This window comes from Capsicum annuum, unplaced genomic scaffold (genome assembly GCF_002878395.1).
Source record: "Capsicum annuum cultivar UCD-10X-F1 unplaced genomic scaffold, UCD10Xv1.1 ctg1490, whole genome shotgun sequence".
Taxonomy (NCBI): Eukaryota; Viridiplantae; Streptophyta; class Magnoliopsida; order Solanales; family Solanaceae; genus Capsicum; species Capsicum annuum.
In genome coordinates this window covers 583,749-601,129 of record NW_025820315.1, presented here as the reverse complement: position 1 = coordinate 601,129, position 17,381 = coordinate 583,749, and the positions used below count along the sequence as shown (strand labels likewise).

General features: G+C 36.4%; 1 protein-coding gene across 1 annotated transcript; it reads right to left on the bottom strand.

Moving 5' to 3' along the window:
* Positions 1 to 1,218: 1,218 nt before the first annotated feature.
* On the bottom strand, positions 1,219 to 11,388 carry LOC107875661 (protein argonaute 4). The gene is made up of 23 exons (XM_016722467.2): positions 11,096 to 11,388; positions 7,193 to 7,435; positions 6,880 to 7,085; positions 6,570 to 6,794; positions 6,355 to 6,491; positions 6,177 to 6,274; positions 6,001 to 6,098; positions 5,696 to 5,864; positions 5,496 to 5,612; positions 5,301 to 5,408; positions 5,147 to 5,206; positions 4,916 to 5,029; positions 4,661 to 4,826; positions 4,405 to 4,517; positions 4,183 to 4,320; positions 3,871 to 4,001; positions 3,443 to 3,508; positions 2,938 to 3,001; positions 2,727 to 2,838; positions 2,577 to 2,650; positions 1,881 to 1,975; positions 1,736 to 1,767; positions 1,219 to 1,627 (listed from the first exon to the last, which is right to left on the bottom strand). Exons 2-23 carry the CDS (start codon positions 7,424 to 7,426, stop codon positions 1,452 to 1,454), a joined length of 2,733 nt encoding a protein of 910 aa, XP_016577953.1. The 5' UTR covers positions 7,427 to 7,435; positions 11,096 to 11,388; the 3' UTR covers positions 1,219 to 1,451.
* Between the last annotated feature and the right edge of the window lie 5,993 nt (positions 11,389 to 17,381).

The following is a 17,381-nucleotide window of genomic DNA, read 5'->3' as shown; positions in this document are numbered from 1 at the left end:
TAGGCTCAATTTCTCCTCAAATCTTGTAAGTGATCTGATCGATGTCAACTCAGTTGCACATGTACATGAAATATTACAACCTGGTTGTATGTTGTTTGCACGTGATGGGGGATCATCACAAATGTTGTTGGTTAATTTGATATACTCCCTAATTGGGATTGTTATGATACATTTGAGAGGGTGCTTGTGGTAGCTCTTGATTAGGATAAAAGGACGCGAGGCTGGATGTCTATAATCTGCAATGTGGCTCCTGATTAGGATAAAAGGACGTTAGGCTGGATGTCTATACATATTAACTATTACCTATTTAATGTTATTACTTGGTATGGGATTTATTATTACTTGTATTCCAACTTGTGATGATACCAAGGACTGGTATGCAATCAGGTAAACTTCCTTCGGTGAAAAATAACATTATTTATCATTTCTTTGATGGTATATGACGGTCCATTGTTTTATCATTATTGACAATTTCATCTATTTTCTGTTTTGGCGTATTACTGCTATTGTGTCCTAGGGTCTCTTGCTAATCAGCTGGGGGCAATTATTTCAGTTGTGCCAAGAATTTTGGGATAAGAGTGTCTAACCACTTTTCAAATACATGTAATATATCTGTAGCATATGAGTATGAAGTCGACAGCTTCCGGGTGGTTTATGTGGTTTAACCCAAACTCCTTTAAACGAAAAATTACACAGTTCATTTTCGTACTGCCACATGCGCCTCACATACAGTTTATGTGCAAAAGGACTTGAATGGCAGGTGTACGTGTCAACAACGGACGTTCCCTATGCTTTAGAGTCTACTTTCCAACACAACCACAGTATCACGTAAAAGACAACATTTTCCCCCCAACAACCAAGATCAAAATACTAAACTTCATCACTAGTAGCCGAGACCTTTCAAGTAACATGGAATCAATCAGCATGTATTAGCACAAGGAGCTTTGATGGAAGAAGCATACACACGAGAGCTATAAAACCACCAGCTACAATGACGAGCCAAGATGTCATTTGGTTGCCTTACTTTTTGTAACCAACCATTAGAAGCTATCAACTCACAAACAATGAACGTGCATGCACATACATTGGGGATCTAATGCCTTGAAACTGGACTAAACTATTCTCACAAGGCAGGCCCTAGTTGGTACATTGTACAACCTGTTAGCAAGTTTAGCAAACGGTAGGAACTGATAACAAAAGAAATAAAAGGCACAGAAATAACAACTACTAGCCATACCCATAACTTAGAAGGCAGAACTGCCACCAAACCAGAGGTACATGATGAAAGTTTTAACTTAAAAGAGCACCCCCACAAGCCAAAAAGATGTAGTCTGGGCATGGGGAACTTCAACAGTCACTAACAAAATGTTGAAACTACCATCTCCTGAGAGAGTTTGAAACTATTCACAAACCAAACATTAAAAAGAGTCTAGTAGGGGCTAACAGGCCCCTCAGCAAAAGAACATGGAGCTTGACACTTTCTCCTCAAGCTTTGGAAGCTGAGGAACGGATACTGGTCCTGCATTAGAAACACCACCATGGCTGGAAGAAGTTTCCGATGCATCTTCAAACTTCATCCACTGCCCCATCTGAGTTGCGGCAAGATGGGCGTAACAGATAGGAGCAACTGCAAGTAAGCACAAAGAATTGAGGATAAGAAGAGCAAGAGAAAGAAGAGTGCTGAGTATGTTAGCAGAATCAGCGAAACTGTTTTCCAAGGAAACAAGACACCTACCAACAGATATGGCAGTGGTGCTTCTCTGGTAACTGCAAGGATTATATAACAAAATTCGTTAAAGCAATCATTTGGCAGTAAACTATAGAGTTGAAACAAATGGTTGCTATCAATCCATCTACAAGAAACTTGATGGAACACTCACACATAGGAAAGATTATGAACCAGCTCTTGAAGATCATCAGCAGAGAAGCCCAGTTCATCATATAAGACATGATAGTGAGTAGGACGAGTCGTACCCTACAAAACAATCATTGTCAAAGTAAGGATACCATTAGATCATGGACCCCAAACAGCTTATTCAACAACACACAGAAGATGGCCATTAGTTAAGCCTTTAATTATTGTTGAACAAGCTATTCTAGGATAATATGCTTCTAAGCAAACAGTTCGCAACTTACCAAGCAAACCATACACAATCTATTACCACAAGAAAAAAATATTCAACAGAAGAAATACTGCAGTATCCTCTGGATAACACATTTTGCCCAAACAAATGTCAAAGACGTTTTGACATGCACAATATAATATCCTTATAACAAATGTGTTTTCGGACTTCACAGGAAAACCATAAACAATCAATTTCCACAAGACGCAGATGTTCAAAAGAAGAAATACTGCATAACAATATAGTTAACACGTTTAGCCATAACAAACGTCAAAGATATATATAGAATGCAACCATAAACAAGAGACATTGGGTATTTGTTGTTTTTGTTGCAACCATAAACAAGAGAACTTGCTTATTAAAGGTCGGAGAAACTGATCTAAATGAAGAGAACAAATGAGGCACCCAAAGTAATAAGATACCAAAAGCATCAAAGAAAGAAATAAGACTTACAATCATCCCAGCATGGGCACACAAGTAAAAATCGTAATTCCTTGGATGACAGACTTTGTTGTCTATGATTGTGCCTGCACAAAAAGAACACATAAGGAACTTCATACAGTGCATTAGCATAAATTGATGTACTCCGACTTAAAGCGGTACCTGGAGGAACATTGTTGGGATCATTAGGCTGGAAAAACTTGGTATGATGATTCTTCTGGGCAACAATCACCACAAACTTGGGATTCCACTTCTCATCGAGAAATTTACAAGCCTAAGTCAACAAATAAAACAACAGATGATTAATACAATTACATCTCAATTTCCTCAGTCAAGCTCACTATTCAAAAAGAAAGCATTTATCAGGAAAAACCTCAATGATCTGGTCGAGCTCCACATTGAGAACTTGATTAAACTGGGATTCACTGACACCATCCCTGAAATTTAGAAGAGACAATTTATAAGAGACTATAGTATCACAAGTCTCAACCCCATCGCACATAAAGAATTATTGCATATAAAGAAAGTCACCATTACAAAATTGATGAAAACAAAATTTCAAGTTAATCTACATGGGCAACAAAGACGTGACATATACAAGTAAACTCCAAAATTGATTGAAACAACATTTCAAACCAGAATCAGCATCAACTAACAATCAGACCATGACCTTACAATAACGATTTATGCAGTTTTCTCCAGATGAGTTATAGCATCTAAAATCTCACAACAAATGGTTTATGCAGTTTACACAACAGAATGTGCTATATTCAAGTTCACCTTAAAAAAGAGCATTTACACAGCAGAATGGCAATTGAATACAGCACACACCTTGCTGGAATTAAATGAAATAAAAGAGAAAACCAGCTGAAAATCACCTGAATATTATTATATGCTCGGGCTTCCTTTTTCCAGAACTCACATAAAAATCAAGCAAAGCCTCCCTGCAATTTTGAAGCTAAATTATTTCTGGGAAATGCTACAACAGAGTGGATATTTCAAACTACGAAACACAACTTAAACAAGCACAATATCTGATCAAACACTAAATGTAGATTCCTGTGTTCATTTCACTCTCATCAGAGTCGAGTTAACTCACTCACACACAATACCCGACAGGGTAATATTGTGCTTGCATATCTAACTAAAATACACACTAGGCCTAAGCCTTGTTGAGTAGTCCCGGTAGAGAACTCCATCTGAGACCCAGGAGACAAGCTTCACATCAACTGTGAGTAGCCCACCTAACTAAAGCCCCCACCCAAAAAATAAAAATAAAAAGGGCAACCTGAAAGAGCAAACTCACCTCATTATTCCCTCATCTTCAGTGTCAGAAACACGTTTAAACAAGTTGTCTATCATCTCCACCTTAGGAGACTGGGTGCGAACAGAAGCTCTATAACGAGATATCGAAGGCCACTGCCTTGAGCTAACAACCTGGAACAAAGAAAGAAACCACTATAAATTTTAAGAGGGAGGAAAATGCAACATATGTCCCACGATGTTCTCGCACAGATCAGCAGTGTGCTTTTATTAACAAAACAATCAAATAATCATAAGATCCAATTGGTCAAAAAGGAAAGGAAAAGATGATCAAATGGAACTTGACAGATCATACCGCTGCAATGGACGGGACATCAGATTGGCCAGGTGATCCATGGGATACATCCATTCCAATAATAATGGTAGGAACCTTAGATACCATAGGGATGGAAGGAGAATGTTCAACAGTAAGCATAGAATTTAAACCTCCAAGCTGTGAAGGAAGAAGAAGATTAGGAACACATTTTAAGATTTCAAGATAAGCAATGCGCACACAACTGATGGTCCAAAATCTCACCTTTGCATTAATCTTCAGGAGCACATTCGTGATGTACTGATCATTGACTCTTGTTGGAGCTATACACTGGGTAACAATTCCATACTCAGCAAGATTCTTTCGCTTCCATGGCCCTGCAAGTTCACATAAGATATTTTACACCAGTAGACGCTTCAGAGATACTCTTGTTGGAGGATAGCTACTAATCAAGAGAACAAGTAAGATACATTTGTTGGAGGATAGCTACTAATCAAGAGAACAAGTACATCATACTAACCGTAAACGTCACAGTTTTTCCTCTCAGGAAGCAGACAAAGCAGAAATTTCGGTGCCCCAGGAAGCTTAGATTGGACCTGCTCAAACATTTTCTCAACTCTAACAAGCGGTGGAGCTCTTCTGACTTGTGGAGACTCCTCAAAAACATCAAATGGATCTTCCACCATCTGAACACATTAAGATTAAAAAGGAACAGTGATCAGTCATCTATCTTTACACTCAGTTTTCCAGAAATTACGAAATTGAAAGAACTTACAATTCCTTTCATTTTTCCACATTTGATCAGATCACCAACGAGCCCCTGAACGTTACAGCGTGCAGAAAAATTGACAACAGCCCAGCGTTCTATCTTTTGGGGATCAACTAGTCTCTGCCATCACAGATAAAAAGTGAAAAGAAGATGCAAAGCACATCATAACAAAAAGAAAAATGAGATTAGGTAAATGTATTGAGTGGAAAAATCATATCAAAAGGAGTGGTTCTGAACCTTATTATTGAAATTCCATCTGCCATTACGAGGGACAAAGTCATCATTGCCTGTCTTCAACTGAAAAAACATACAAGGTAAGGCAGAGAGAATTTCCAAATTCACTACATGAGGTAATCATATCCTAGCTGAAAAGTGTTTATCGACTAAGTACCTTAGGAGGAGGCAGAACACGTCCTTCAATCTGAGTGAACTGGCTGCTAATCGATATTCCACAGGCACGAAGCAGAGGCTCGGCATCATATTTGTTGATTTTGAGAGCCTAAACCAAACCAAAAGATAATTAGTGCCTACTCACCAGAATACTGTGAAGTGTGAACGGTTCTTCTTATTTAGGAAAAAGGCCTACATTGCTTAAGACTTGCATCCTCTCCTGAGGCTTTTGCCTTGATTTCTCCACTAAAGAAGACCTCTGGAACGTGGACAAAGATTTTGTGTACCTTTGCAAAGACACCAGGGAGCAGAGCTGAAACCATCACAGAAAACTTTGTTATCTCACACACAAAAAACAAGAGATGACATGGCCTCTAAATGTAACCGAGTCTTTACCTCAATTGGAAAATAGGTGGGACGCTTAGGTTTCCCAACATTGATGCAGGGTAAATCAGCAGAATAACGCAACTCTATGTTGCGCTGGTTGACAAAGTAATCATACACAGTAACTTCCATCGTTTGGACTTCTCCGTCCGCATCTTTCCCTTTTTGTTTCAGAGTAAACCTAAAATGGAGAAAGAAGATGAAATTCAGCAATCTTGTTTCTGCAAATAAAGGATGGTAACTGCCTTGCGCAAGTGCTACTTAATCAATCCAAGGTTTAAATAAGAAATAACTAAAAGAAAGAAATAAAAGCATACAATTGCTCACGACAAGGTTTCTCACTCAATCCAGTAATCTTGTACTCCTGATTAGTGGGACTTGTCTTCACCCTCAGATTCTTGAGCATACGTTTTGCCTAATAAATCGAAGCCAATCCTGCTTAGCTACATCACACATAACTATATAAAACAGATCATTAGAAATAAGAATCTACTTTTGCCCAATCCAGAGAAAAGGGATCTTTTGCATTTTGATTTGAAATCAAGAAGTCCACTACAGGACCAGGTTGGATAATCATTGTTGTAGACACATCTGCAATTGAAGCATAAGTTAAAACCAAAGTGTTAGCATAGAATTAAGGAACTAGAGATATCAACCACTAGCGTCATTACCAATGTTCAAAGACAAGCCACTCTGAGTGGTCCGGAAACTGGAATGGAATCCTCGACATCCAAGAACACCGCCACCAACATCAACAAAGTTCTTCGGATCGTTGTGGAAAAAGGATTGTCTAACAAGCAGGCACCCCCTGATACAAGAGCAACAACTAAATGACGCAAGAAAAACGGAGACTTGAACCCTCGAGAGAAAAGAAACAACTACTTACTGCTTTGCAGCATGCTGCCTTAGAATAATATCCAAGACTCTCAATGCTTCTTGAGAGTTCTCCGACTCCTGACCACGCAGAGCATTTGCAATCGCCTGCATCGGGATTTTGGCAGCAAAACTGATCTCCACCTTGAATGTCTTTGACTGGTAAGGACGGCGTAGCCTCTTCCTGTCAGTTTCATTGGGGCTTCCATGTCCACCGGGGCTGCTATTGCCATTGTTTCTGAACACCAAAGTAGTAAACAGACTGTCAAAAACTGCTATAAGGACTTGGGGGGAAATTGGACTCAGCCATTTTCAAAACCAACCTGCTTGATGTCATGTCCTCAAGGACAACAGTAAACTCCATCTTATTCCGAGGGAGTGCTCCAATGGTAAACAAACTCTTCTCACCGTCGTATGCAAAATCCTTTCCAGCTAATTCAGTATCATAAGTGTCATGTACTCTATCCAAGACCTTCCTGCCTATGCCCTTTGCATCAACTGGCCGACCATCTTCATAGAACAGGGCAACCTGTCAAAAAATAGAGTAGAAACATGGGAAGTTGTAAAATAAGAGTTGCAAAACATATTGAACTAAGAAGAGAAGATGTGTAAACATAGGGAGGTACACAAACATACACTGTAGTGAAAGAAGTGTCCATCCACATTTGTCACATTCACTTTAAAGTGATTAGTAAGGATCTGAATCTTTTGTCCCTTGTTTCCAGTGCCACGTCTGGCCATGGGAACACGCAAAGACTTTTTCTTCAGAGGCTCTATTTCAGTTTTTGCAGGGGTATAATCTGGTGGAACAGGGGGAGGTGGTGGCAGACCCTCTGCTGCTCCATTTCCATTCGTGTCGTCTTCAGCCATATCAGGATCCTATATGAAACAGAAACTGATTATTTGAAAATAAGAAATGTAACTGGAGTGATCATTCAACCATGTACTCTGGCAGGCAGTGTGTATCAGTAAACATTATCAGTGTACTACTTTATCAAAGAATGACTAATAAGTGTAGGGAAAATTGAAAAGGTCTAGAAAATAATCATCAAGAAAAAGGCAACTATAATTCACACAAGGATTTGTCAAAAGTAGGCAGGTTCTGTTGTCAAAATCATTGCAAAATAGAACTGCTATTAGCCTATTACACATCTGAAAATATAAGGTGAATCACATCATTCTTTTTTCACTTAAAGAAAAGGTAAAAGGGGTTCCCTAAAACCCAACACGTACTACTACAAATATTCAGAAAGAACAATGAAGCAACACCAACATAGACCAGTCAACTTAAAATATCAATGGAAAAATGCTTATATCAATGGAAAAATGCTTGAAAAAACAAACTGTCATAAATGTTAACCAACATTTAAAATATAAATGATACATTTTTTTGACACTGAAACAAGAAGCTACATCTTTTTCATTTCTTTCCTATGTTCTCTTTTTCATTTTGCTGTTCTTCTGGACGGAAGGGGAAACCATGAAACATTAAAAAAAAAAAAACGAAGGAGAAAGCACATGCAATTCTTACTAAAGGTCCTCGAGGTAAAACTCGGCAACACAAGATTGTTTAAGCACCAACTCAACAAAAGTCGCAAAAAAGGCTTTAAGAGAGTCTACAAAAACAAACAAGTCTTTTCGGATAAAGCAAGAAATGGTATACATGGCATGAAGTGGAGAAATACAAACATGTCTTGCCTCATTTTATTTCAACGTGAGGGTTTTTAAGCAAAAAACAGCAAGAAGAAGAACATGTAAAAATCTAGAATACACACTTGCAAGGCTGCCCCAGGAAGAGGCCAAAAGGCACCTTACTTCAAAATACCATTCAAAGAGCAATGACAGTCTGAACAGAAAAGAGATTGCAGAGTAGAAGCCAAATTTTTCAAAAGAAAAATAAAGCAAAGGTATTACTGACTATATATCAATCTCCATAAAACAAGTCATAATATGCAGATGCAAGTCAATCATAATACCACAAACAGAAAGAAACGCAAGCTTTATTATAACTTTTTCGTTTATTCTTGTGTTCTTAGTCGTCTTCTGTTCCAGGTCTAGAAAAGACATACCAGCAGAACTGCAAGTTAAACAGGTCTCACTAGATCCACAAAACCCCATAAATTTTTTGCATTCAAATACAAACAACAAAAGTCAGAAACACCCCTATTCAACAACTATATCAGACCATTGTCTCACAAACAGTGCAGAGTCCATAAATGAAGCCATCACAGACATGCAAGCCAACATACCACATAAAAAAGGAAGATAAAACTGTCATCTCAAAGTTGAAAGACTTTCATTTTCTGGTTTTGGAAAACAATTCAGCAGGAGTTTTAAAGGGCCCAGGAAAACATTAGTCCCATTCATAAGCATGAAAACTCACATCCCCAAAACCACCCAAAAATATGTCTGCTTTTTTTTTTGGTAAATTCTTTTTTCTTCGGCTGAAACCCAAAAGCTTTCATCAGACACAGCATGCAAAATCAAAAATAAACGAACCCCAAAAAAACTCTCCAACCAAAATCACGCAAACTAAAACAGCATTGATCCATTCATAAGCATATAAATATTTTTACTTTTTGTAAATTCTTTTTACTTCAGTTTTAGTCAACATCTTTCAGCAGAAACCCAAAATCTTTCATCAGACAAAGCATGCAAAATCAAAAATAAATCAAAATCACTCAAAAGATTTTATAGTCTACTGAAAATTCTTTTTCTTCAGATGCAGCAAAAGAAAACCAAAAATAAACAAACCACACAATTTTCTTCAACCAAATCTCTCAAACTAAAGTAGCACTGAGACATGCACAAACAGAAAACCCAAACAAAACACTTCAAGAAAACATCCAAAACTTTGCCAAAAGGTCGATGAAGCACCAGATTCAAGAACAATTTTAGTAACTCTTCTTCTCGAGTTTTCATCAACATCTTTCAGCAAAAACCCAAAATCTTTCAGCAAATGACTACAAAAATCAAAAAGAAACAAATCCCACAAATTATTTCGACCAAAATCACTCAGCGCTGACCATTTCAAGCCCCCAAAAACACAAAACCCACAAATACATTTTCAAGAAAACATCAATATTTTGCCACAAGGAGTATAACCTCTGCTCAAAAGAGACAGATGCAACACAAAAATCAAAAACTAACCAAACCCCACAAGTTTTTCAACCAAAACCCACTGAAACAAAAGCAGCATTGACCATGCACAACCAACAGAACTCAAAATCCACAGAAAAAATACAAGAAAACATCAATCTTTTCAATAAAAAGCATGATATCTGCTCAAATAGGTTACATGAAGCACCAAAATACCCAAACAGTCCTTTAAAAAAATTCAGTTCTCATGAACACCTTCTGCAAAAACCCAAAATCTTTCAAACAAAACACAATAAAAATCAAAAATAACCAGACCACGCCAATTTCTCAAACTAAACCACCATTGACCCATTCACAAGCACAAAATCCACACAAAACACTTCAAGAAAACATCAAAAAACTGTCCAAAAGGAGTAAAACGTCAGCTCAAAAGAGGCAGATGACGCTCCAAATCACCCCAAAAAAATTGTTTTCCAAAACATTTTTTCTTCAGTTTTCGTGAAATCTTTCAGCAGAAATCCAAAAACTTACCTTACATAGCATAAAAACTCAAAAATAAACGAATCTCACAAATTTATTGATCAAAATCACTCAACTTAACAAACATTAACTCTGCACAACCCAAAAAACACAAAACCCACAAACAACCTTCAAGAGAACACCAAGATTTTGACCATTTACAAGAAAAAAAAATAAGAAACAAACCCCAGAAATTTCTCAACCAAAATCACTCAAACTAAAGCAACACTGACCATGCACAACTAAAAAAACTCAAAACTAAAATAGACCATAAAGGTTAAAAATAAATAAACCCCACAAATTTTTCACCCAAAATCAACCAACATTGACTTTTACAAGGAAAAAAAAACCATTTTCAAGAAATCACAGATTTTGCTCCAAGAAGTAAACCTTCTTCTCAAAAGAAGCAGTAAGCTCCAAAGTCTTAAATTTCTTTTTAAAAAATCTTATTCTTGAGCTTTATGAACACCTTTCAGCAGAAAACCCCAAAATCTCTCATCAGCCACAGCATAAAAATTAAAAATAAACAAACCCCACAATCTTTTTCATCCAAAATAACTCAAACAAACCACCATTGACCCACTCACATGCAGAAAAAAAAAACACAAAAGACTTCAAGAAAACATCAACTACAGCAAAAAAAAAAATCAAAAATAAACAAACCCCACAAATTTTTTCAACCAAAATCAGTCAACTAAACCAACATTAACTCATGCACAACCAAAAGGACACAAAATCTACACAAAACACTTCAATAAAACATCAAATACAGCAAAAAAATCAAAAAATAAACAGACTCCACAATTTTTTTAACCAAAATCAAGCAGCTAAACCAACATTAGCTCATGCACAGCCCAAAATAACACAAAACCCACAAAATATTTTCAAGAAAACACCAAGATTTAGCTATAAAGAGTATACCTTTCACCTCAAAGAGGCAGATTTCACAGTAGAAAGAAGAAGAAAACCCTAAAAGTAAAAGGGGAACACGAGAGAAAATAGGGGTGAGGAGAGAGTGACTTAGTTTTATGGGTGAGAGTGGACTAAAGGAAAGAGAGTATTTAGTACTATCACTACCCCAACAGCTACGACTCTCCTATAATACTGCCCCATTTTTTCGCCCTTTCTTCTGTCTGTCTCTCTATCTGCTCTACACGTGTCCCTCTGGTATGTAGAGCGTGAAAACGTTACTTGTGTAGAGCGTGATACACCTAAATGTAGAGCAAATATTATACTGTCCATATCTTTTTATAACTGCATTTTACTGTAACGGATCATTTGATTGAGAAAAGTGATCAACAAATTACTCATTTTAAAATTAATTATTTCATATTTTAAAATTAATTGTTTTGAAATTAGTTATTTCACTATATATCACTATACATGGGATGACTTATTCTTTCCTCTAATGAACAATAACATCAACAACAACAAATTCAGTATATTTTCACTTACTGGGGTATGAGGAGGGTAGAGTATACGCAGTTCATACCACTACCCTAACGAGGTAGAGAGGCTGTTTTCGATAGACCCCAGCTCAAGACACAAGGCAGTATGACAAGCGGTAAACAAAACATCAAAAACATAGAACATGATACAATAACATAGATACGGCATCCACAAAAGTACATTGCCAAAACACGGGACATTACAAACCCCCTACCTACTGACTAAAACTCAACCACACCCTTAACCCTCTATCCTAATATTTTTCCTCCAAATCTTTCTATTCAGGGTCATGCCCTCAGTCAGCTGCAACTGCTCCATGTCACGTCTAGTCACTTCTCTTCAGTATTTCTTCGGTCTACCCCTACCCAGCTTGAAACCTTCCAAGGCCAACCTCTCACACCTACGAACCGGGGCATCAGTGCCCCTCCTCATCACATGGTCAAACCATCTCAACCTCACTTCACGCATTTTATCCTCAACTGATACTACTCCCACCTTCTCCTGAATAATTTCATTCCTAACCTTGTACGCCCTTGTGAAACCACACATCCAACGCAACATTCTCATTTCAGCCACTTTTATCTTTTGGACATGAGAATTCTTAACCAGCCAACACTCCGCTGCATACAACATAGCAGGATGGACTACAACTCTATATAATTTACCTTTAAGCTTGGGGGTACCTTCTTATCGCATAAAATTCCCGAAGCAAGCCTCTATTTCATCCAACCTGCCCCAATACGGTGAGATACATCCTCATCTATCTCTCTATTCCCCTAAATCGTAGACCCAAGATACTTAAAACTATCCCTCTTGCAAACCGCCTGAGAGTCCAACTTTACTACCACATCCTCTTCAATTCTCGAGTCCTTAAACTTGCACTCCAAGTACTCCGTCTTGGTCCTACTCAACCGGACACCTTTAGACTCCAAGGTTTCTCTCCAAATCTCCAGCTTATCATTAACCCTTTGCCGCGATTCATTAATCAAAACTATATCATCCGCGAAAAGCATACACCAAGGCACATCGCCTTGTATACTCCGCTTCAGCATATCCATCATCAAAGCAAATAAAAATGGACTAAGAGTTGATCCCTGGTGCAACCTGGTCAAGACTGAGAAATGCTCAAAATCTCTCCCCACTGTCCTTATCCTAGTCTTCGTCCCCTCATACAAGTCCTTAATCGCTCTGATGTACACCACAGGAACCCCCTCTCGCCTCCAGGCATCTCCAAAGAACCTCTCTAGGGACCTTGTTATACGTCTTCTCCAGGTCTATAAACACCATGTGAAGATCCATCTTCCTCTCTCTATACTGCTCTACCGATCTCCGCATAATGTGAATTGCCTCATTCGTGGAGCGACCAGGCATAAATCCAAATTGGTTCTCCGAAATAGACACCATCTTCTTCAACCTCCGCTCCACCACCCTCTCCCAAATCTTCATCGTGTGACTCAACAACTTAATACCCCGATAGTTGTTGCAAATCTGAATGTCACCCCTGTTATTATATAGAGTAATTATCGTGCTTCATCTCCACGCCTCGGACATCTTTGCCGACATAAAAATATTGTTAAACAAGTTGGTCAGCCACCTCAACCCTGACCCACCAGAAAACTTCCAAAAATCCATCAGAATCTCTTCGGGTCCAGTCGCACTGCCCCTTTGCATCGTGCGAATAGCGTCACTGACCTCCTCTACCCTAAAACACCAACAAAAGCCAAAATTGTGACACTCCCCAAAATGTTCCAACTCTCCTAACACCACACCTCTGTCCCCTTCATCATTCAAGAGCCTATGGAAATACGCATGCTATCTTTCCTTAATGAGGGTGTCGTCAACCAAAACTCTGTCATCCTCCCCTTAATGCACTTCACCTGATCTAGATCACGACCCTTCCTCTCCCTAACCTTGGCAAGCCTAAACAACCTCTTCTCCCCTCCTTTCTCCTCTAACCCTTTATACAAACTCTCAAAGGTTGTTGTCTTAGTAGCCGTGACAGATAACTTAACCTCCTTTTTAGCTACCTTGTGCTCCTCCCTGCTCACCCGCTTCTCTTCTTCAACCTTACTCTCTACCAACTTAGCGTAAGCCGCCTTCTTCGTCTCCACCTCTTTCTTAACCTCTTTATTCCACCACCAATCCCACCGATACCGGCCAGACCGGCCTCTCGAAACACTGAACACCTCTCTAGCGGACTCCCTGATGCAACCAGCAGCCCTATCCCACATACTATCCACGTCCCCTCTGCACTCCCACACCCCTAACCCTTCCAACTTAGCCCCTATCTCCAGGGCACTAACCGGAGTCAGACTGCCCCTCCTAATACTAGGTCTACCCTTTCTACCCCGACGCATTTTACCTTTTTTGATAACTAAATCCATCACCAGGATCCTATACTGAGTCCCAAGATTCTCGCTCGGAATTACCTACAATCCTTACACAAAACTCTATCCCCCTTCCTAAGCAACAAAAAGTCAATTTGAGTCTTGGTTATCCTACTACAGAAAGTAACCAAGTGCTCTTCCTTCTTCGGGAAGCTAGAGTTCACGACCACCAACCCAAAGTCCCTCGCAAAACCCAAAAACGCAGCTCCCTCGTCGTTCCTAACCCCGAACCCAAAACCCTCATGCACATCATCGTACCCTAATGAACAATAACATATTCAGTATAATCCCAAACAATGAAGTTTGGGAAGGATAAAATATACGCAGTCTGTATCATCACCTTCGAAGAAGTAGAAAGACTATTTTTGATAACCCCCGACTCAAAATAAAAGGATAGTAAATACAATTATAATAATAATGGAATGAATAATTTTGATACTAACTAATATTTCACACCAAACATGATATAAAATATTTTTTTTTGCCTTAAGATTATTAATCTCTTATATCTTACACCAAATGATTTGTAAAAATAGTGTAGATATTATGTTTATCTATGATGACACTTTACCTATAAGATGATGCATTTATTATAAAATAATATTTTTATACAACAATAGCATATTCAGTATAATCTAACAGAGATATGGCGAAGATAGTATATAATCTACACAAGTTGAAGTTGTTTTTGATAGTTTTCCTAGCTTGGCTAAAAAGATAGTACAAAGTAGTATGGCAAAAAAAAGGGATAGAAATGTGCATTAGCCGATTCAATTCAATTTTGTGTATTAACAACTTGATTTATCAATTTTTTATATGTAAACACGTAAAATCACCAATCAAACAAATAAGATATTCGTTATTGATTTATAATTTTCTACACCTAAAAACTTATAGAATGATACACCTAAAAAAATAATAATAATTATAGATACCCTTATTTGCTAAAAGAGCCTTTTTTTTAATTTGAAAAATAAATTAGACAACCTACTATCGTTAAACTTTGTTAAAAGAGTCATCTGCTATAACAATATTTCACCATAACAATTCATCAGTACTATGACGAAGCGATTGTTTCTAAACCAACACAATCGTACGAGAGCTTAATTCACTAACACGATCATTCGATGTGAACAAGAATGAGTGATTTGATGAGAGCGAATTTTTTGTCAGTTGCTGAGATGTTCAATCGACAAGATGAATCAGGTTTTGGTGAACTATCAAAATCAGTGAAGAAGTGGTAGCTCATTGTCTAACAATATATAGTGTGGAACAGACCAAGGGATAGGTCCCGAAGAGAAGGACGAGAATGAGCAGAACTAGTGTGTTCCAATTTCTAATCTTGTAGTGGTCTGATTTTCGTCACAATTGATTTTTTGGCCTCACTATATTTTCAATTACAGTCAAGCGTCTCTATAACGTTACTTTGTAATGAGGACATTTCATTTTAGCGGTTTGATTTTCTCTGAAATCTTATTTTTTAATGTTATATCTTACTTTTTTTTATAACAACATTCTTTCAATAACAGTAATAGTGTTTATTATAGCGATACATTTTTCTAATTTTGTATATTTTAATTTATAATAGCTGAATGAGATCTGAACGTCAAATATCAGCATGCATACATACAATATCTCTCTATAATAGTCATAAAATTTTCAAACAAACATTATGACCATGAAGAGTTTTAACTATAATAATAAATATGAAACGGTATGGCTCGTAATTTAAGTTACTATTAATTTATATAATCTTATAAATGGTTAAAATTATTATCATTCATTTATTAGAATTACTATTATATATTTTGGGTAGAAATTATTCGGTGAGTCACGTTGGACATGTTTATGGCACAATGTCATATGATCAAAGCATAATCCTGACAAAACATAGCTCTGCACGAGCCCCCAATGTATTGGAAGTGTGTAGCTCAAAGGAAGAATAGTTTACAAAATCTTTACACTAATAGTGTAAAATTATTTTACAAAATTTTAAAATGAATTGTATAAAAAGTTAACTGGATAACGTATTTTAAAATGTTTTTCAAATACTGAATTATATATACATTGACATTTTGTGGATGAATCCAAATTTTATTAGCGTTTTAGAGGTTACTTCACCCTAAATCTGGTTTGAAAGGTATTCTCAATATCTCACAAATTCATGAAATAGTCATAAAGTGATTATTTTACGTTAGATAAATACGTCATCAATGACCCTTGAATTATGAAAAATATTAAGAGAAAAGAATCAAATGAATAAATAGAATTACACCAGCATATTTATCAATAAAATATTCTTATTTCTTCATATTTTATTTATGATTTATTTATTTTTCATACTTTAAAATTTGTCGTAAACAATACCCAACGTTCTCTCTCAATTTTAATTCATAACATCAATATTAATGTTTAAAGTTAAATAGTTCCATCTCTAATGATGACTTTTTAAAGTAATTTTAAGGCTCATTTTTCTATGAAAATAATAATTTCTTGGACTTGAATTTAAAATTTGAGTTGGTGTTGCGTTTGACCATGAATATAAATTGGAATTGTTTTTGTAATTTTAAAAGAGAAAAATGGGTGAAAAAATGAAAAAAAAAACTTTTACTTGTTTATATTTTTTTAAAAATAATTTTCACTAAAGTTAGACAATTTTTTATGGTTAAATCCTACAATTTTTATTTTTTCCACTACAGTAAATAATTTCTCAAAAAAAAGTGAAAAAAATTTCATGGCCATACGCCTACTAAATATTAAAAAATCATGTGTTTTTAATGTTATTTCTAATATTTTATGTATTTTAAAATTTAAGAAATTGATGTCTAAATTTCATACTCATAAAACTATTTAAAGGTCAAATATTTTGAATATGATCTTTTCAAATTTTTTTAAAATATTCAATTTTTTAAAGAAAATGATGTTTGAATTGATTCTGTAGAAATACATGTTGTCCTTGCAAATGTCATGGTTTCTTTATTGAATCTGAACAGTGGATAATGTACTTTTGTCCCTTAGGAAGAAAAAATAAAGAAATATCATGAATATTTTATAACATTCTCTTATATTTTATTTTATATTATATGATATTATATTATTATTACTATTACTCTATAATAGAAGCGGCAATGTTCAGCAGCTTGGGGTCGTTTTGGCTGCTTCGACTGCTTCAAACGTAATTTTACTATATCACCCTAATTAATTATTATAAATTATTTTATTTAAGTATTATAATATTAATAATATTTAATAAAAGGGTAGTTTTCAAAATGACTACTAAGTTCCTCAAAGTTTCACTTATTATTATTCGAAATTAAAAAAATGTAGTTGCTCCAATCGTAATTTTAATGTATCACCTCTAATTATTTATT